The 21,567-nt window shown below is 35.7% G+C and overlaps 1 protein-coding gene across 3 annotated transcripts in view; it reads left to right on the top strand.

Moving 5' to 3' along the window:
* CUBN (cubilin) overlaps positions 1 to 21,567 on the top strand; it is a 233,315-nt gene that overhangs the window by 49,356 nt on the left and 162,392 nt on the right. For all 3 annotated transcript variants that reach the window (XM_039877480.1, XM_039877479.1, XM_039877481.1), the window contains 5 exons: positions 9,872 to 10,064; positions 11,361 to 11,521; positions 11,925 to 12,106; positions 12,895 to 13,051; positions 15,463 to 15,650. In XM_039877480.1, the coding sequence (XP_039733414.1) occupies positions 9,872 to 10,064; positions 11,361 to 11,521; positions 11,925 to 12,106; positions 12,895 to 13,051; positions 15,463 to 15,650 (881 nt within the window). The remainder of the gene's footprint in view (positions 1 to 9,871; positions 10,065 to 11,360; positions 11,522 to 11,924; positions 12,107 to 12,894; positions 13,052 to 15,462; positions 15,651 to 21,567) is intronic.

The raw sequence follows: 21,567 nt of genomic DNA, 5'->3' as shown, positions 1-21,567 counted from the left end.
GTTTTGGTAGCATGCCTTTAGATTTCTGCAGAATCCTGAGGATGAGAGAATCATACACCTTCCCCCCTGTAGGACTTTCTCTAGGAGACAGTTTGTTATCCAGCTCAAGCACACGGGGAATTGAATCTCCAGCAATTACAATAGGTTATGTTATTGAAGTCGCTGGACTTCATTCAGGTGTTTACCATCCAAAGAACAAAACTGGCTTTTCAAGAAATTGTAGTGTGCACACAATTTTCCATACTTCCGTAGTTTTATCTGCCTCATATATTTGGCCTGAAGCACACTGAATATTAGATTAGGGTTTGGAACAAGTCACTTGAACTCTCTGGGCCAGTTTTCTCATCTGTAAAATTAAAGGATTGGATCTGATGATCTCTGAGATGTCTTCCAGCTCTAATCAATTGTATGAACACAAGTTTAATTTGCTGCTTGAATAAACTAGCTGTATCTTAGATAACATACGATGCAGGAGAGGCCTCCTGAAAATGTTATGGAAACCTTCGTAACAATGTGCAAAGTAAGACATAGCTCTGTAATGACTAAAACAACTCTGCTAATATACCACACTAGCCTATAAGGTAGTATGTAGTGCAGGTTGAACCAAGAGCAGTTGAAATAATATGGCAGAGAGGATGTGAAAGTTAAATTTTAATTAAAAATTTTTTTTCAGAAAGATAAGATACAGGTAAGATAAAAGTAAGTTGAGAAAAAGGAAAGAGGCAAGCTGGACAGAAAAGGAAGTTGATAAAGCAGGAGAACATGAGAAAAGACAAATGGTGAAAGAGAAGGAAATCCCGAAGTGGCAGGCTCGAAAGACTCTCCGATCTGCTTCCCTGGGTGATGATCATGACTTTGGCCTCTGTTTGGTCCAGACGAGGCTGAAATCACAGACCAGTGTTTGCTTTTTCCACCCCTTGGCCAAGCCCAGCTGGTCACTGTGCACCTGCTTTTTTGCTGGATGAACTCATCTGTCTGACTAACACAGTCAAATATTCTGAATAGCAACCAGATGGTTGGATGCAGAAAGCCACATGGCACCCTCAACTTACCATTTTGGAGCCTGTCTCAGTTTCCGGTAGATCAGGATGTGAGTGACTGGCTCTCAGGAATTGCTGAGCATGACCTCCTTTTGCAGGATGGCTCAGGGAAGGAGGGGCTTAGTGGGCTGCTGTGGGGGTTGGGCTGGTGACAGCCAGGCCAGGTGCAAGCCCTCTAGGCGGTCTGAGTCCATGTCAGCATCCACCTGGAAACAGAGAGGTGTTAGGACTCTTTTTTTTCAGTTGTCATCTTATTTTTTATACTTCCTGCAGAATAAAACAGTATCAGGGGAAAAGATCAATGGAAGCTCAATCATTGGCCCCTATTCTATTTTATTGCTTTAGCAGAAGTTATTTTCAGAGCAATAATGACAGTATTTGGTTCTTGATTTCTAGTTATTTGGCACAACAGGTGTGAGTTTCTCTGCCGAAGCCTTTTCTGTCTTCATCTGATAGAGGTTAAATTTCCTGACTTAAATCCAGTTACTTTTCCATCTGTAGGGCATGCCGCGGAGCTATGATGTCAGCCTCTAAGTATGTGTTTGGGAGGAAAGAGGTTGGCTTCTGGTCATTACTGTGACTTCCTCCCTCATCACCGGTTCTATCTTCCAGATGTGCCTGAGAAAAAGAAACAAAAAACTAACAAGTAAAATGTTTGTGGGTAGGAACTCTTAAGGTTTTCTTGGTAACTGATCATGAGACTAGCTTTTAAATGTTTGCTAATTTAAAGTACGAAATATTTGAATTTTGAGGGATTAGTTAACTTGACTCATTTAATTTGTGAATTAAATTTGTGAATTTAACTTGTGAATTAAATCCAGTATATCAGTGGGATTTTCTTGTTACAAATTTAATTGACTAGTTAACTTTATTAATTTAGACTGTGATTTTTATATTCTATTAATATCTACTACATGTACAATAATGTAATCCTACAGAGAGGAAACTTTAAAAGCATAAGAAAGAATACATAAGTGTATATGATGCATTTTCTACTTTAACATTAGGAGAAAGCCTATATGACAACTAAGTTAGAGTTTTTCTAAACATTGAAACATTCATGACTCAGTGGGTCATGGAATTATCTTATTAGGTTGCTACATGCATTTGTTAAAAGTATAGAATAGAAGAGAAATTATTAGAGTTTATCACACAAAGTTCGGTATTATTTCATGAAACCTTGTTTGCAATATCTGTGTGTATGTGTGATTGAGGTAAATGTATTTTTTATGGTGTGTCAGGAAGTTCAAAACACTGATCTAGTCCAATTATTACCTTATATTCTGAATGAGGGAAATCGAAGTCCAGAATCGAATTTATCTTCCCAAGAATACACAGCTAGTTGGTATAGGAGCCAAACTGAAAAACCCAGCCTTTATGCCCTATCCATTTGTTTCGCCATGTCTGCATTAGCTCTGGGGAATGCTCTAGATGAACTAGCTACTAGCGTTCTGCTCAGAGCTGCAGCAGAACTGTGGTGGACCTTCCACGTCTTCTGTAAAAAGAAGAGCTATATGAGGAAGTATCAGAACCACATCAATGCAGGGTTAAAGTGGGCCTGAGCCGGCCTTCCCAGCCTCCTCATTCCCAGCTGCCCCATCCCGCTGGCCGTTTACTGCTATTTCTCCTCAGTCATCTTGGAATGAGCCTAGGAAAGGCATCTGAGGGTCAGAAGTCAAGAAATGATTACAGGAAGGGTGCAAGAGGGTTTCTTTAGAAGAAATGAAAAGGGAGAGTTCTGTGTCTGTTTTAAAATGTACATCTGTAGAGCACTGTTCCCAAACTCTGCCTCTCATAAAGAACCTGGGGTGGATTTTCTTGTTACAAATTCAGGTATCAAGGTCCTACCAAGAAATTCTGATTCAAACAGGTCAACGGTGGGTTTGTGCCAAGCAATTCAAGTGATTCTAATGAAACTGCAGTTCCCCAGAGACTCTCAAAGTCAAGTCTTAGCACATAAATTACTATATAATTACAATTGAGATGTAACGGTGGATTGAATTTAAACTTATAATGGCAGAAAGTACTTTTCCTGGCTGGGTGAAAAGCAGGCTGAAGACAAAGCTTGATTCTGGCTCCAGCTTTGATACCAGCTGGGGTGCTTTGGGCAAGTGAGAAGCCTCTCTGGTTCTTTCTATCCACCTTGAATTCTGTATTCTCCACTGCGAGATATTTACATATTTTCCCTCTGGAAATGGTTTTTAGTGAGTCTATTGATCTTTTAAAGATTTACTTTCTTATTGGTCAGTATTTCTTATATTTTTGTATGTATGGGTATCCCAGTACTTCCCAGCTCAGATTTATTTATTATATTTTTTAGTACTGAGAATGAAAATGCTAAAGAAAACATCTAATTGTGATGTTCTTAGTAGTCTACTTGCCTTCATTTCTAAATTGACATTTTCTGCACAGAGAAAACAGGGATTATTAAAGAGCACTGGATTTGGAATGGAAGGACTTGGGTTCAAATTTTATCTTTAGCTTGTATGAACTAGGTGATTTTAGAGCTTGACCTCCAGAAGTCTCAGATCCCTCATCTGTACCTCTCTAAAAAGTGGAGTTATGAAGCCTGACCATTTCACATAATTGGGGAAGAGAAAACAAAACATTCTTTGTGAAAATTACATAATAGCTGTAAAGCACAATGACTGTGCCTGGTTTAAAATATGATGACTGATGTCCAAGCACGATTTTACAATAGCTGCTTTAATGAATTAGCTTATATTTATATTCATTTGAATTGGTCATCTGCGAGGATAAATACAAAGCACAACTGACCACATAGCAGAGAATTGTAGAACAAAACGTTAGATTTCATTTAGGGAGTATTCGTCTTTCCTAAAGGAGAAACTGAACCTGTAATTTTGTCTTCCCTCAAGTCTTCATTTTGAAGATTGTTAAACCAAGTATGCCTATAGAGGCCGATGATGGTTCCTGGTTTGACTATTATTTAGAAAATATCTAGAAGATCTGAGGTCATACGAATTCATGCTGACACAAAACATCTCATAAATGATTTAGAAAGCATCACCTATGGATTGATCTCTAATGTTATTGGATAATCACATATGTTATCACATAAAGCAAAGCAGGACGGTGCGGTTGAGCAGTGACCTATAATCTAGGGCCTTCCTAAGAGATACATTTTCAAATCCACAGGATCTCTGTCTCCTATTCCTGAAGTAATATCATTGCTGTGTGTTTCAAATTTTCCCCTTTGATGATAAGCTGAATGCTCTGTTACTAAAACTTATTTGAAAATACTTAGTGGGGGCAAAGATACATCATGATTTTTAGAAAGCTATAGCTTTGTGATTTTGTCATGGTCTATAGAAGACATTTGCATATTTTCTCTTTTCTTTCTTAACTTTTTAATTTTTCTGAGATTGGTCAGAAAGAAAGATATCTGAGGCCTATCAAAAGCTGTCTTTGATCTTCAGAGATGTGCTTTTCCATTGGTAGTTCAGTTGAATATATGGATGGAAAAACTGTAATTTTCTTCTTCGTCTCTTTGTAAATGTTGTTAGACCACTATAAAAAGCAAACTGCCACTGAATATGAGTTTTCCTTCGTCAACAAAGATATGAACAAAAGACATTTTTATGTTTGCATTTAGTTTTGATATAGTAAGAATTATGGCAACACATGAACATCCTTTTATGGGAATGTATTCAATTTTAATTATTTATGCTTTATTGAAATGCATAGAGGAAACCGGAGCATACCATTACTATTTCTCCATATTAATATTGTTCTAGAAAGAGCTATTTATAATGTAAAGGGAAGAAAACATAAACATTGTACAGACTTCATTGTTAGGTAAGAGGAATTACTAGCCTTTCAGGGAATAGCCACAGTAAGCTCAGAGAACCATTGCTTTTCTCTCCATAAAATAAGATATGTGAATCTCATAAAACAATGATCAAATTTTAATATTAATTACGTATTATTAATTATAGTAGGTATACCTTCAAAATATTTTTAATTTTTCTATTTTAATTTTATTTATTATTTATTGGATATCTGAATTATTTATTGGATTTTCTTAGAGAACTCAACTATTTTTGCATGGAACTTTCAAACTTTTAATATAACAAAAGATTTTTATTTTGTAATCTCATGAAGTAAAATTCATTCATAGTTTTGACAAATGTGTACATCCATGTAATCACCACTCCATTCAAAATATAAAACACTTTTATCATCCCAGAAAGTATCCCTGGGTTCTTTTGATCAATCCCTCCACATCCTCCATCTCAACAACTACAGGCCTGATTCTTGTCACTGTCCATTAGTTCTGCCCGTTCAAAAGGCAAGTTGAGTGGGAACACCCTTTTATAGCTGGCTCCTTTCACTTAGCATAATTCTTCTGAAATTCGTTCTTTATATAAATAGTTCTTTTCTTTTTATTGATGAAAAGCCTTCCATTGTATGAATATGTCATTATTTGATTACATACTCTCCTGTTTTTGAATAGTGGGTTGTTTTTAGCTATCATGAAAAAAACTGCTATGAACATTGGTATACAAATTTTTCTGTGGACTTATGTTATCCATTCTCTCGGGTAAATACCTAAGGGTAGAATTTCTGGGTCATATAGTAATGTTTAATTTTATGAGAAACTGCCAGACTTTTTTTTTCCCTCAAAGCGGTTATACCGTTTTATATTCCCACCTGTAATGAATGAGAATTCTACTCTCTCCACATCTTTGCCAACACTTGGTCCTGGCAATCTTTTCATTTTTAGCTTCTGGTAGTTGTATCGTTGTGCCTCACTGTTGTTTTAATTTGCATGTTACTGGTGACTCACAGTGCTGAGTACCTTCTCACATGCTTGTTGACAATTTATACATCTTGTTTTTTTCATCTTTGCCTGTGTTATCTTGTTATTGTTGAATGTTATATATTCTGAATACGTGTATGTCCTTTGCCAGATAAATGTATTGCAAATATTTTCTCTCACTGCTTATAGCTAGCTTTTTTTTTTATGGTATCATTTGAAGAACTGAAAATTTCATATGTCCTTTTTTTTTTTTATGGTTACTGTTTTTTGTATTTTGACTACGAAATCTGTGCCTGCTAAAGTGATGACAGTTTCCCTCGTATACCCTGTACATTCTTCTACAAGTTTTATAGTTTTACATTTGTGTTTATGATCCATTTTGAGTTAACTTTTCCATATCATGTGGGTTATGTATCCAAGTTTGTTTGCTTAGCAAATGATATTTAACTTTTCAAGCACTATTTGTTGGAAAGATTCTTATCTTGTATCCTGTTTTTTTGTTAAACTCAGTTATTAGTTCTAGTAACTTCTTAGTGGATTCCTTAGTATATTCTATATAGACAATCATATCCGTGAATAAAGACAGTTTTATTTTTTCCTTTTCAAGCTCCTTCTGTCTCTCTGTCTGTCTCTTTTTATCTTAGTGCAGTGACGAGTGCCATGCTGAGTAGAAAGGATGGGATTGGATGTACTGGCCTTGTTCTCGGTCTCAGGAGGAAAGCATTGAGTCCTTTACTACTTAAGAATGATATTAGCTTTGGGGTTTTCACACATGTCTTTCTTCTTCTGTTGCCACTTTCCTGTCTTATTTTTGGTTTATAGAATATTTTTAGTATTCCATTCCATTTCCTTTGTTAGCTTTTTAATGATACCTCAGTTTTTGGTGTGTTTGCTCAAAGGCTTACAATATGCATTCTTAACTTACCGGTTAGTCTGCTTAGAGTTAATATGCTACTACTTTATACACCTTCTATTTTATACCTGACACTTTGTATTTCACATGCTTCTCTTCCTACTTCACAAATACATGGAAAATAAAGAGAAAAAGGACAGACTGCATATAGGGAAACCATGATATAAGTGATGGCTAGATTCTAATTAGAAACAATCATAGGCAAGAAGGAAATAGGATACATCATTAAAAGGTTGAGAGGGAGAAATAGATTTAAATATTCATCAAAAATATTTTCAAAATGAGAGCGCAAAAAGGACATTTTTAGACAAATGAAAGCTGAGAGAATTTATCACTAGAATACTTATACTACATGAAATACCACGATGTCTATTATAATCACCAAAGGCAAAGGATACCAAAGAGAAATATATATCTATAAGAAGGAATGAAGAAGACCAGAAATGGCAAATAACTAGATAAATATAAAAATTGCTTTTTCTTCTTATTTCTTATTTTTAACAGTAAGGTAGAATTTATAAAATAAATGGAATTAAAAGATATAACTAAAATTGCATAAAGAAGCAGGCAGGAAGACAGAATTATACTATTATTGTAGTTGTTATGGAATGCAGTACTAGTTACTTGTCATGGCTGGAAGCAGACATTTTTATAATTTAGCTTTAATAAATGTAAAATATTAAAGAATCTCATTCTACTGAGGAGAGAGGATAGGACAGAGAGGAGAAGCGAGGCGCTAAGAGTGGAGGGGGCAATCGAACGGGGAGAGAGAGTGGGAGGAAATTCGATACTTGCCTCGCTCCTCTCAGTTTTCAATACATTGTGATCTGGGCAAGTACTATGGTAAATAAAAGTTAATAATGGTTAATAAGGTCATATTCATATTTCAAGGTCTATTAGAAGAAATGTCTTTATATAAAAATCATCATCGTAAAATATGTTTGGGGCTCAAACTTCTGTTTGCATAAAGTTTTTATTGAGCACAAAAGAATTAATTCTACTTGGTTGGGAAAGGTTTCACAGAGGAAATGGTATTTGAATTTGACCTTAAATGATGAGTAAGAGTTTATTGTTAAAGAGTATTTTAGGGGGATGAGGGGAGGTTGTTAGATAAAGCATTTCAGACAAAGTGAACAGTGAGAAGATCATTTGAATTCATCAGGGACTGTGTTCACCTTTGTGCCAGCAACAGAAAAGAAGCTTGACATGTAAATCAACATTTCAGTAGAAATTAACAACCAACAATAGTTATGCTGCAATAATGACTTGTATATGAACAAGGTACAGGGAAATTACTCATCATTCCTTCTCAAAAATTTCATTAAGTAGGTTTCTTTACATGGGAACTTGATTATACATACCACTCTTCTGCAGACTAATTACAAATTGCATTAGAAATATTGAATGCAATTGTATTTCCCCTCTGGAAGCAGAATGGGTAAGCAAGGAGCATTATCTCTTTAAGAACAAGTGATATGAATAGATAATTTGCTCTAGATATTTGCTTTACTGGCTAAAGCTATCTGAATGTGGGAGTCGTCAATGAGTCTCAGTTCTATCAGCTCAGGGGAACTGGGTCATAGCTTTCATTGGGTGCCCAGGTGATCCATGAGTTTTTATCTTAGTAATACTCATTACTGGGTCTGAAATACTTAATCTACCACCTCTATCCCCACTTCTCTCTCTCCCTCCCTCCCTCCCCTGCTTTCTCCCTGTCTTTTCTCTTCCTTTCTTCCTTCCTTCCCTACCCGCCTTCTCTTCCTTCTTGTCTTCTCTCTCGAAAAAATATCTTGGCAGACTAAAAAAATATAGAAAAGTATGACATTCATCTTTGAAGTTAAACATCACTATCGATTCCTTTAATACAGTAAAGCCTTGATCACTTAATGCTTAAAATAGAGTAAACCAAATATTTGGTGAATCTTATCACTCAGAAGGCTATACAGAAGTAGTAGAACCTGTAGTATTTTCTATGTGTCTCTGTGCTCTCAATACCAGTGGTTCCTCTGTTCTTTTCTGGGTAAGACTATACAGTAACAACTGGGGAAATAGCACACCTAAACATCCTCACTTTTTTTTTTGTTTTTACTTATGATTAAGTAGAATAGTTTATTCTCCCCCAAAACTTTTAGCCAAGGACCTGTGTCTACTCTGGACACTAGATTTATGTTATTACTGGATATAATTGAAGGTACCTTGAAACTAGATTTTCTTTGGAAAATATCTCAGCTTTGGAGGGGAATGATTGGGTTGGTTAGTAAATATAGAGTCTGAATGACTGGATAGCTAAAGTTAAAATTCTTAAAAGTAGAAAATATTTATTTAGGACATAAAATTGTCCAAGGACTATCTAAATGTTTTATGTGAAGGAGTCCCATAATTTATTTGTTTATTAATTTGTTTATTCCCCATAATTTATGCTCTGCTTTTCTTTTATACTTTTCTGTTTTATTTTGAAACATAATGGTGGTTACTACCATTTTTTGAGCACATACCATGTGCCAAACCCTTTAACTGCATTGTCTCTAAGACTCACGTGTATACTCACAGATAGCTATCATCTCCATTTTAGAGATGAGACTCAGAGAGGTGAAGTCACTTGTCCAAGGTCACATCGCTTGTCAGTGTTTGAGCTGGGCATTGATGCAAGGTCACTCTGCTCCCTGAGTCTCATCTTCTATTGTCGCTGAATGGCGGAGGTACCTGCTTTGTCATTTCTCATAAATATGTGCTTTGGTGAAAATCATTTTAAAGGAAGGTTATGAAAAGGAGAACAGAACTGAGTTATTTCTAGGCCCCTTCTATGATTTCTGTTGTCAGGGCTTATTTTTAATGTTTGGTAATTTCCATGAATTAGGAAAATTACAACATTTCCAAGAACATAAAAAGTTGTTCACTCACAATATGTATAACAAACTTCCACTTCTCAGCTTAGATTTACTGTTAATAATTGTTTTTACCTTTGAGATTTTAGAAGCTTCGTTTTGAAATGAAATCATTCTTTAACCATCCCAGAATGGCCTATTGAAAATCAAGTACATTGGCTCAAAGTAACCAAATGTTTATTGCTGAATGGCTTATACATGTAGCATAATATTTTCTATTTTCCCTCTTGTGGTCTGTTTATTTTCACAGTATGCTTGGAAGACTACACAGAAGACTCTGGGATCTTTACTTCTCCAAACTTCCCCAATAATTACCCCAAAAACTGGAAATGTGTTTATAGGATCACAGTGGAAACCAGCCAACAGATTGCACTGCACTTCAAGAACTTCTCCTTAGAGGAGGCCATTGGCAGACAATGTGTAGCAGATTTTGTGGAAATCAGGTAAGCACTGTTATTTCACTGTAATCTTTTTCATTATGTATTTTCATTCATAATCTTTCTTGGAAAGGTTAAGGAAGAAATATGGAAAATCTCTGGAAAGTTTTTGTGCTCTTTTTCTCAAGAGATAAAGTTTGTCATTTGGAGCCTGACTTAAGAGAAGAAAAACATACAATTGCATGAGGTTCAGTGGTTATTTTGAAGTGATTCTTTTATTGGGAATATTTGAAAATAATTTCCAGATTTTATTTGGGTAGAGTAAACAAAGGTACTGACACTCTGAAATTAGATACTTGCTATTGTTGAATATTTCCTTTCTTTATATAAAAACAGTTTAAATTTTAGGCAATTTACTGTCCATTTAGTCTAATTATAATAAAATGATGCTAAGATAGCAACCTCATCTTAGGATTTTCACAAAGTTTTTTGTGTGCAGATCACAAAAGTCTAGGCTTGTGAATTTCAGTACAAAGCTTTTTTTTCTTTAATTTTTTGTGAGTTTGACAGAATGTATTTAAAAAGTTATATTTGCACTAAAGGTAAGTTAACTGATTTATTGATATCTACTGAGATTATTTTATTGAGTTAAAATTGCTTAATCAATTTGATGTACATCTGTTTTTCATTTGGAATTTTATATTATTTTATAGCAAATTTTATTCTATGATATAAAGTAAGGTGCTAAAATAATAAATCACAATTGTACCATATTATGCTAAAATAACATAATTTTCTTAAGTTACAGCAATTAATCATCAGACTTTAATGCGAGTGAATCCTTTTTTTTACCCCTTAGGCCTTTAAAAGCCACAGAGTATAAACTAGATTTAAGACCCCAAAAGTTCTCGGGGAAAGAAGTATTTTAAAATTTTGCTAAATACATCATATATGATATATTAAATTTTGAAAATTTTCACATTAGAAGGAAAACATTTAAGGTTTCTCCATTAAATAAAGCAACATTTATATACACTGTTAATAATTATGGCTTTTTTATTCTGTGTTCTCTGATACATTTGCCAGACACTTTATTTGAGGAGAATATTAAACGCGTTTTCTCAGTTTGTAATTGGTTATAAAAAATGTTGTGCCAATAGTAATGGTTATTCTTTTATTAAGTTATTTGAATACTATTTAATAAATTAAAACTCGAAATTATGTTTTTTAGAGTGTTTTCGAGAGACATTGATTGATGTAAACTAATCTGTTTGTGATCTCAAAGTTCGAATAATGTTAAATGTTTATGCAGTAGGTTATATCAATAACCTAATGAAAGTTTACATCTGTATTTTCTCACAGAGATGGAGGCTATGAAACTTCACCATCCCTGGGAAAGTACTGTGGTTCAAATCTACCTCCAAGAATCATCTCTCACAGTAACAAACTATGGTTACAATTTAAGAGTGACGGCCTTGTCTCCAGATCTGGATTCTCAGCTTACTGGGATGGATCATTAACAGGTAAGTAGCAAAGAGCTGTCTTTGATTGTAGAGTCCAGTTGCACTGGTTTCTTGTTTCTTGGATCGCCATACCCATCCATTTTTTCCAGTTTGTGTTTTGTGATTATTTGTAATAAACTTCAACATTATAAATGTTTCTGAATTAATAGCAGCCTTTTGTTTTTGAAGGACAAAGTAAGGGAAGACGTTCTGGCTCCCTGGTAGATTTCTTCAAGCTGGTCATCTTGGTTAGGAAAAGTACATTGACATGAATCAGGATTACAGGCCAGCTACTCTTTGGTGATGTAGTTGTTCTGTAACTCAGTTTAAAGGGGACAAACAGTAATCAGTTTGAAATGAAGAAGAAGATTCCATTTTACCAGAAAAGAAAGGATGCGCATCATTCCAACTCTCTCTCCTGTAGGTTGTGGGGGCAATCTCACCACTCCCACCGGCACGTTCACATCTCCCAACTACCCGATGCCCTACTACCACAGCTCCGAATGCTTCTGGTGGTTGAAGTCCAGTCACGGCAGCCCATTTGAACTGGAATTCGAAGACTTTCACTTGGAGCATCATCCAAACTGCACTGCAGATTATCTGGCTGTATGTATAAAATTTCAGATATGTCATGCACTGTTCCCACCTCGCCCAACATGAGTAAATGCATTAATTTTTATTTTTGAGGTTCAGGAAAGGGGACCATTTTGTTTAAAAATCCACATAAACATTTTCAACAGAATTCAAAATTAAAAGAAATTAATTGAAAATGATAGCCTTCTAAGTACAGCATGTGTTACTGAATGACTCGGTACACTAAGCATTTAAAATATATTGAATATGGACAATTAAGATATGGTTAAAAGTCTCTTGCAAGGGGTTGTAAGACTTATCATAATTATTATCTATCTATTTTCAATATATGAAATGAAAAATAACAATTTAGAAGCTTGTATTGATGAATTAGAGAGGATAATGGAAGTCATCCAAATAAGACTTTTTATAGTACTAGCAATTCAGCCTTGTCCATTAAAAAACAATTTCAATAAAAAATGTATTGAAGTGTCATAAATTGTAAACTATGAAATGAAAAAGCAGAGAGGACTTCTGATAACAGCTATGGTCTCAAAAATATGTATTAGTCTTTCATTTTCAATCTTCAGATTTAAACCTGGGTTTACATCCTTACTTTCATACATAGCCATGGCTAAGTGGCTCGAGTTCATAGCACAAGTTTAGAGACATTTAAATATAAATTTTAACGATATTTTGGTTCAGAGCTATTCTTTCGTTATGTCCTATATGTATTTCTTCCCTACTTCTAAAGGATTACAGGGTCCTTTACATAATGTTTATAGCCATAATCATCTGACATTTAAAATGTTTTATTAAAGGTATATGATGGCCCAAGCACCAGCTCTCATTTGCTAGCTCAGCTTTGTGGGAATGAGAAACCGCCTCTCATTCTTTCTAGTGGAGACAGCATGCTTTTAAAACTGAGGACAGATGAAGGTCAACAAGGAGGTGGCTTCCTGGCCAAATACCAGCAGAGTAAGTATGTATACTGGCTGCTCAGAACCTGTAGTGGGTCTTCAATCTCTCGATGAATGAAACAAATGAAAATATGAGTAACCCATTCGGTTTGAGCCATTAAAATAAATCTTATCTCCTTATGAGAAAAATTTAACTATTTGAGGGAGAAATGCTTATACATTACATTTATCATGTAACTAAAGCATGTGGTAAACCATAGAAACTTGGAAGTGTGTTTAACATGCTAATATGAGTTGCAATTCAGCTAAAGATCAGTCTAACAGGTTAACAGCTAATGAGTTTTCATTTGTATCAAACATTATAATCTGCTAATTAGACATTATTCCATTGTACATAGTACCTCTTTTTTTGTCTTGTACCTCAAAAGATACCTTAATTTTATTAATGGAAACTGTGGTCCTTGTGAATCATATGTTGAATAGCCACATTCTTTACTGTGGAAAATCTGGTCTTTGTAGAGATGCCATTTTAAAATCTGCTTTCCCATGAGGCAGCCTGGTGGAATTAAAGGAGTACTGAGCAGAAAGTCTGGGGATCCAGGGATTTGTCCTGCCCCCCAACCCCTGGAAAGGCCACTTTTCATCTCTGGGTTCCATGATTTTGTCTCTTAAAAAAAGAGAGTAAATTAGGTGATTACAAAAGTTCCCTTCTAGAATTAAACACTTTCTAAAAGTTTCAAAATGGATGTTTAAGAAAACAAGGTTCCCTTGAATTTATGTTATTTAACACTTTAATTGTGATTTTGAAAGTACAGGCCCATTAAATCTAAATTTATGCATAATTTTTACACAATTGCCTAAAAATGGAATTCAGAGTCACCAAATCATAATCTGAATATACATTTGGATTAGTTGAGAGTATTAATATTTAACCTTGTTTTAAGTGTGAATTTGAAGATTTACATTCGTTTACATCTGAGGCTTAGGCTGAATTCTAAATAGTTTTGAATGCTGAGTTTTAATGATATATAGCTTTAGTGTATGAAAAGCTATCTCAGATTCTATCAGGGATCTGTCTGTTTAGTTGAACATGCAATCATTTCTCTAATTTTGTTATTGCCGTGATAAATTTTCTTGGTTACAGTCAGATAGCTTATGAAAAGTCCCTTTTCTTTTTATTCTTGTGACATTTTATTTTTCTCTCATAATTTATAACACTGAAGGAGTAGCTTAGTGCACATGGGGTATATAGGTTCTTAAAGGTAAAATCTAAGCTAACCAGTGAGATTTTCTGTATAATTTGCCATTTAAAATTGGGAGTCTGCAGATGATATAATTTCTGAGCAGTGAGAGCAGCCTAGAACATATTTAATGGAATATGTTTAATGAAAGTGGTTTAACGAAAAATATTTTCCTCTGCCCTGTTTTGTCATCACTGAGGCACACGGTACCTATCTGCCTAGTATCTGTAACTTCTCGCAGACATCTAAAACAACAAAATTATTCTTTAGAAATCCTTTGTGGAACAAAATGTGACCTAAAAATTTTCAAAGAGAAATACTTTGAGTCTTCTTCTGCTCCAGCAATGGAAGACTTTGAAGATCCACAAATGTGTACTTTTCCAAAGCAAAGTTTATAAATAGTGTTCTAGCCACCTGCCGTGAAGTAATATTGTAGTAGAAATGCACCTATGAACCACATTCTTCAGAGAAAACGTTTTCAATATAATGTGTATTTTCCCATTCTCTTGTTGCACATCATACGACAACATGAAAAAGACTTGAAAAAATGCACCTCGTTCAAGTCATTCGGTTTGGCAGAATTTAGCACTGACTCCCAGGAAGAGCTATACCTAGTCTAGAGGTGTATAGTGTAGTTTCACTGAAAACTCAGCTGAAGAAAATTCCAACCTTGGATTGAAGACATTTTCAAAATTTAAGATTTTCATTTCTTCAAATCCTTTGCATTCCCTCTATTCGTTTGGTACTTCCTGATGACTAAGTAGACGAATAGGAGCCTTTATTGTGAATTTCATGCTGACTTTTGAATAAACAAAGCCATGTTGTTATTTGTTTTTAGCATTCACATAGAACTTAGTGTTTTTAAACTGTTGAATTTAAAGGTCAAGATTTTTGTTCCTTCCAAATGTTAAAGTTAGAAAAACAGAAGCATAACATATTTAATACACTCTCTAAGCAAATTAGACTGATCTCTCGGTAGTGCTAAGCTGTTTGTTCTGCTGTCCACCAATTCATAGGATTTTGATGCCCACTTTAACAGGCAATTTTCATGACACCTTAAAGTCGATGAATTCAATTAAGTATTATTTTACACTTGTTTTAAATGGAGATACTTTCACTATAAAAATGCTGCAATTATATATATATAATCTAGGTGCTTTCTTAAAATCTCACACAGTTATGACATTATATGGTTGTGGTTCCTAACAGTCATGGTTATTTTTTCCAGCATGTAACAACGTGATGATTGTGAATCAAACCCATGGCCTCTTAGAGAGTATACATTACCCAAATCCCTATTCTGATAATCAGCGTTGCAACTGGACCATCCAAGCTACAACTGGCAACACTGTGAATTACATATTTTTAGGATTTGAATTGGAAAATCACATAAACTGCTCCATAGACTATTTAGAGGTATGTATTCTGAAGCTAAATAAATCATTGCATTTTCAAATCAATTAGGCAAACCAAACCAGCAGTCATCAGGCTTTGCAGAAGTAACTTCCTAATCGTGCTCTAAACTTCTATAATATACCAGCTGCCGTGGTATTTGAACAGGATATTTCATGTCTCTTTCACTGCCTCATTTTAATATTAAGGGTACTTAATCTACTACGATATATACACAAAGAATTATCTGTGTTTTCAGGTTTTAGTGTGACCTCATATTGTTTAAATAATGCAGAAAAGAAAGTAACTTCTATTTTTTTTTTAATGTTTGTTCTCTATAAATAAGAGATCAGAGAATATTTGAGTATGATGGCTTTATTTAATACTTAATTTACCTCAAACTAGGAATCATGATTTTGATTTTTGTCTTTCTTCTTAAATTTGTGTCCAATTTAGTTCATTTTTCTTTTTGTAAAACGGAAGTTTTGATGTTATAATAATGACCACCAGTGACACTTATTAAACTCTCTCTACAATGCTAAACAATAAAAGTAGCTTGAAAATTTAGCAACTTAAAATATGAAGTAATCCCCCAATTTTATAATAAGGTATTTTATTTACAGTAAAAAAGCTTTTTTGCTAACTTTCCTATGCAACTTTTTATGGCTATAGATTGTAACGTTAGGCAACTACCTATTTTACTTAATTAGTGTAATTATGCATTCAAATATAAAATTATGTATTTTCTAAACTATTAATTTAGAAATATTGATTTCCACTTTCATACTTTAAAACAATTTTATTCAACCTATATATATTTTGACCTCTCATTTTCATCATTAATAAAATCAGTTTTTGAATCTTCTAACATATCATTTTTACATCTATCTACATTGTTAATATATACCACTTTTGAATCCTCATATGATGTTTTCACTAGGAATCTTTTCTGAAGTGACAAGTACCATCTCTGATAACATTAGGATTTTCCCCCCATCTCCTCATCCACAACACAGTGACTTAGTGTTTTTCTTTTTAAGGTGATCAGTGAGTTTTAGAAGTCTTGCTTGCAAAGACTTCCAACATCCAACACTTGTAACTTTAGGATGTATTCCCAGGAAAAAATACGTTATCCTTGTAAAATTTTCATAACCCTCATTTTACCATTTCTTTTTAAAAAAGTAACATTAATTAAAGTTATTTGAAGTTAACAATATCTTTTCCAGATGGCACTTTTGTTTTTCAAAACAAAGAGGAGAAAACTTTCTGTACTTTGAGAGGATTTGTAAGGTCCTGAAAATATGGATTCCTTTGTTTTTGAGGGATAATTTTATGGGTTAAAAAAATATCTTGCTTTATATTTAGAAAAATTCAATATTATAGAAATAGTGCCATAGTGTTTACTTAGTAGAAAGAATATTGACTAGTATTCAAAGAAAATATGACACAACATAAAACAAACTTATAAACACATGCTTGACAACGGTTTTAAGTCTATTTCCCATGGTCTGATATTTAAATGGTCTTCACAAGCTTAATAATGGCCTGCTTGTCCCATTCCATTTGCCTGGAGTAGCCATCTTTTTCTTTTCTTCATATGGTGAAATCTTGATCATTTTTAGAAAAGATGGAAAAGTTGCTTTCAAAGCCCCTTGTTCATAGCACAAACACAGCAGTTTGTCATATCATATATTTGCCAGCTGCGACTGTGTCCACATGCCCTACCTGACTATAAGCTACGTGAAGTTATGGGCTGTCTTCTACTAACTTTATAACTGAGGCATTGATTGTAGACTTGGAACCTTACAGGAGTTCAGTCAGGTTGAATTGAATATCACAGCCATATTGTAGCATCAGCCTAATGATAGCTATTAGTTCATGACAAAGAACTGAATTCCAAACTGGCCTTGTGGCGTGAGCCTGCACACTGCCTGTAATTCTACCCCTCTTAGTACAAGCCAGAATAGAGCTCATGGCCTTGCCGAGTGTTGCATGCGTTGCAGTACACTAGGACCGTGCAGTGATCTGGCAAAGCACAATGGAGCAAGCTGCAGTGGGGAGGAGGCTTTCAAAATGGACTTTAGAAGAGGCTTTGGCAGAAGGAGTGGGGAGGAAATGAGATGAAACCTTTTCAGGGACCAAACTCCATCTTTGTACTTACTCAAGGGCGGAATGGTAACACGGCCCATCAGATAGTTTTTGGAGGTGTTTGAAAACTGTGGAATAAAACAAATTACTTGTTTCCATAACTGCAGCAGCTCATGAGAGGCCCTTCATAGATGCTGTTACAGGCAGGCCATCCACCTTGTGCAACATTGATGGTGAAAGCAGCAAAAATACCAAATGAGAACCAGAAGTTCAGCAGAGGCTTCCAAGGGACGATGCTGTTGCCAGATGTTTTCCACTTCTGTAAGCCAAGGGGCAAGGCCAGAGCGATCGCCACAATGGCTGGTCTGTGATGGAAATTTTAAAAGCACAAATAACCATTTAAGGAGGGAAAAACCACAAACACAAAAATCTAGTTTTCATTATTTTAATAACTTCTGGTTAAAGGTTTCTTTTTCAAGTGTTTTAGCCAAGTTCCAATTGAGTGACTGTTACTGCAGCCAGAATTATTTTGTATTAATAAAACTGAAACTAAGATAGGACTTGATTAGGTGCTGGTTGGGTATCGTGCCCAGCTTTGCTGAGAGGTGTGGGCTGGTAAAGATCCCATTGGGAATCTAGTCCATCCTTTATTATTTTGTCCTCTGGGCAAAATAAAATGATTCAGATTTGGAAATAAAATATTCGTTGGGAGGAAGCATTGTTTGCTCAAAGGAGTAAGACTGTATTGTTCATATAGTTATGAGAGGCCAACTTTAAGGATTCTTTCTGTATTTTACATCTTGATTTCACTTATTCATTTTTATTTTGAGTCTGAGTTTCCATGTGGAAGGAGATTTCTTACAGGTGAGCGAATATACAAAAGGAAGTGATGAATTTGCGAGAAATCAGCACAGACATGTACAGAGTGGCCGGAGCGTGTTTTAGGTCAACAGGGAGGATGAGTGTGGTGAAAAACGAGAAGAAGACCAGGAGGTTATTGTGTCGTGGAAGCTGAGGGAAGCGAGTATAATAGAAGGTGACAGTGGTCAACAAGGTGATATTGCCAAGGAGTCAAGAAAGGTCAAGATTGAGGCGTGTCCTATGGAGGTCGGTGTGGCTCCGGGCAGAGCAGTGTTTGAGGGGTGGCGGGAGCAGGGACATGATTGTAGTGTGAAAAGGTGCGAAGGGGAGAGAGTGAACGTAGACCAAAGTCTAAGTCTGTGAATTCAGTGTCCGAGTTCTCCTGACAGGTCATCATCAAGTCCTGGCCTCTTTTCTCCCATCCTCATCCTTCATTTCCCTAACTAGTCCTCATGCAACAAGCTCGCATGAGATGCCCCCCTTTGCATGTTCTCTTGCACATCATTTCTCTTAAAATGTGGCCCAGGATTGGATGCAGCACTCCAGCTAATCTGGCCAGGGCCCAATATGCTGGGACTATATTATCTGTTCATATACTTCTAGTCTTGTAAGCTGAGGTTAAGTGAGTTTATTGTTAGTCATGTCATAATGCTGGACTCTATTAAGACCTCTCATCTCTAGGTCACTTTAACATAAATTATAATGGTTTCATAGCCATACGTAGGATAGTATTCCTAGTAAGTTCTATTTGACTGTTTTGCCTAAGGATTCCCTCACATTGTGGTCCCTCTAAATCCTGGTTATGTGCTGTGTAGAGAATTATTCATTTGCAAATTATTCATTTGCATAAAAATTTATTGACCATTGGCCTACTACATCTTCAAAAATAATTGATAAAAATGTCAAACAGGATGATACCTGTTTTGAATACTTCAAAATAATAGATTTCTTTGTTATCTGTTATTGAACACTTTTGCGATAGCACCAAACAACTTGGTAATAATAATAGCTGATCTTCATCGAGCACTTATTATTTGCCAAGAAATTACAACAGCAACCCTGTAATGGGGGAAATATTGTCCCCATTTGACAGATGAGACAATCGAGGTCGATACAGGTTGTCCACAGTCACAAACATTACAGGTGATGGCGAAGTCAGGCTTTCTACCTGGTGCTGTGGCTCCAGGTCGATGCTCTCAGCCATGACACCACACACCCTCTATTTTATGCTCTTTCACACCCCCTCAGAGGTGACATGAGGGAGTGTCCATGGCGCCCTGGGATCTACCACTCTAGTGACACTGTCACAAAGAGAAATTCATGTAATTTTAGTATGACTTCTTCATAGATAAGCAGTGGTCATTAATTATCACCTCTTTCTTTGCTACACGCTAACAAATTATTTTTAGTGTCCAATTTCGAATTTTTTCAAAAATTGCTTTAATCTTACTCATCTGTGAGATTCTAGAATAAATCTTTCCTACATTTTGGAAGTTGAATGATTTTTTTCTTCAGACCTCTGGCAGTCCTATTTTTTATTGTTCTGCTTTATATTCTTAGTTGCAGGTACACACTCAAACTAAACTATGGAAAAAAGATGAGTGTTTGTGAAAGGACTGTTACTCTGAGGAAGGTGGGAAACCTCGTGACACCCAGGATAAACTAAGAAGCGGGGGGAGGGCAGGAGCAAAGGCAGCTTCATGGGTTCTCCCCTCTTTCTCACTGCTTCGTTGCTTCTCCCTGCAGTGTATACTCCATTCCCATCTCTCTCCCCAGAAGCTTCCTCTGAGTTTCTGCAACTTTACAATTTTAGTTTTAATATAGCCACCCCACCATGACTTTACATCTTTACCTGACCATTTACCTCAAATGCTTACAACCAACTGGACTGCCCCCGTCTGCAAATTACTAGCACAGTTGGCTCATCTTCGTCAGCTTGACGACAATGGCATGGATCTAGCCTGCTTTATGGATGGACACCTCTCTAGGTGGTATGACCAGCTCTGGGGCAGTGAGGTCCAGCCCTCCAGACAGGGTTGCTTACAGATCACGTGTGTGGGCAGAGACAGACTCTTTGAGTAGGGACATGAGTTCTGCTGGGATGCTAAAACATCCCTTGAACACTCATGAATTCAGCAAGATTACAAAATTCATTCTGTAGTTACCATACCTTTCAGTGCTGTGGAATATACTGAATGTAGAATTCACTTAAACTTGACAAAATTCATTTAAAGGACTGACTGTCTTATCTTCTAAATTGGATTTCGATGTCTCTTCTTCCAGTTTCAAAATTCTTCTAGGAATGTTTCTACTTCCCCTTCATCACGTTGTGCTATCTTCTGCAGGTGTTGGTCCAATCCACATTTATGTCTTTCTTTTGCACTAATGATAGTTTTAAAAAATAGACATTTTCTCCTAGCTGTGCCATTTCTCAAAGTTTGGCTGATTTGTACGTGTGCTCATAAAATGTTCAGAAAGCTTCTCTGTAGCCCTGTGGGCCCATTGATTCCTTCAGAGGTTTTATTGTTGCAAAAGTTATTCCTGACTTTGATGACAAAATTTAATTTTTTAAGCATTTAAAAATTTTTTCTTTCTCTGTTGCTTCTCTTTTTTATTTTTAATTTTAATCTCCTTTTGAAGTCTGGCTCCCTAAACCCAGAGGCCTGTGACTGACATGTACCATCATCACAGGCTCTAGGGACAGCGGTCACTCTCGCCTAATGTTCCAGTCACTTCTGCATGAACAACCACTTCTTTGCCAGCCAGAATTAGTCCAGAGTAGCACTTCTCTTCAGTATTTACTTTCTGAGAGACGAGAGCATATAAAGAATTCATCAGGTGCCATGCTTTTTCCAGAAAAAGACATCTGAGGACAGTCCAGGTGGTTGGAACGATCTCCCCATTGCTGTCCCTGTGCGCCTCCTTTTGCTGCGCTTGTCTTGACATATTTCCTTTTAAAAAAATTGTAGTCTTTACTGAGGAAGAAGCTGAT

The sequence above is a fragment of the Pteropus medius genome, unplaced genomic scaffold, assembly GCF_902729225.1.
Source record: "Pteropus medius unplaced genomic scaffold, Ma_sr-lr_union100, whole genome shotgun sequence".
In the NCBI taxonomy this organism is placed as follows: domain Eukaryota; kingdom Metazoa; phylum Chordata; class Mammalia; order Chiroptera; family Pteropodidae; genus Pteropus; species Pteropus medius.
The sequence above is the reverse complement of the archived record's forward strand: the minus strand, read 5'-3'. Positions and strand labels throughout refer to the sequence as shown.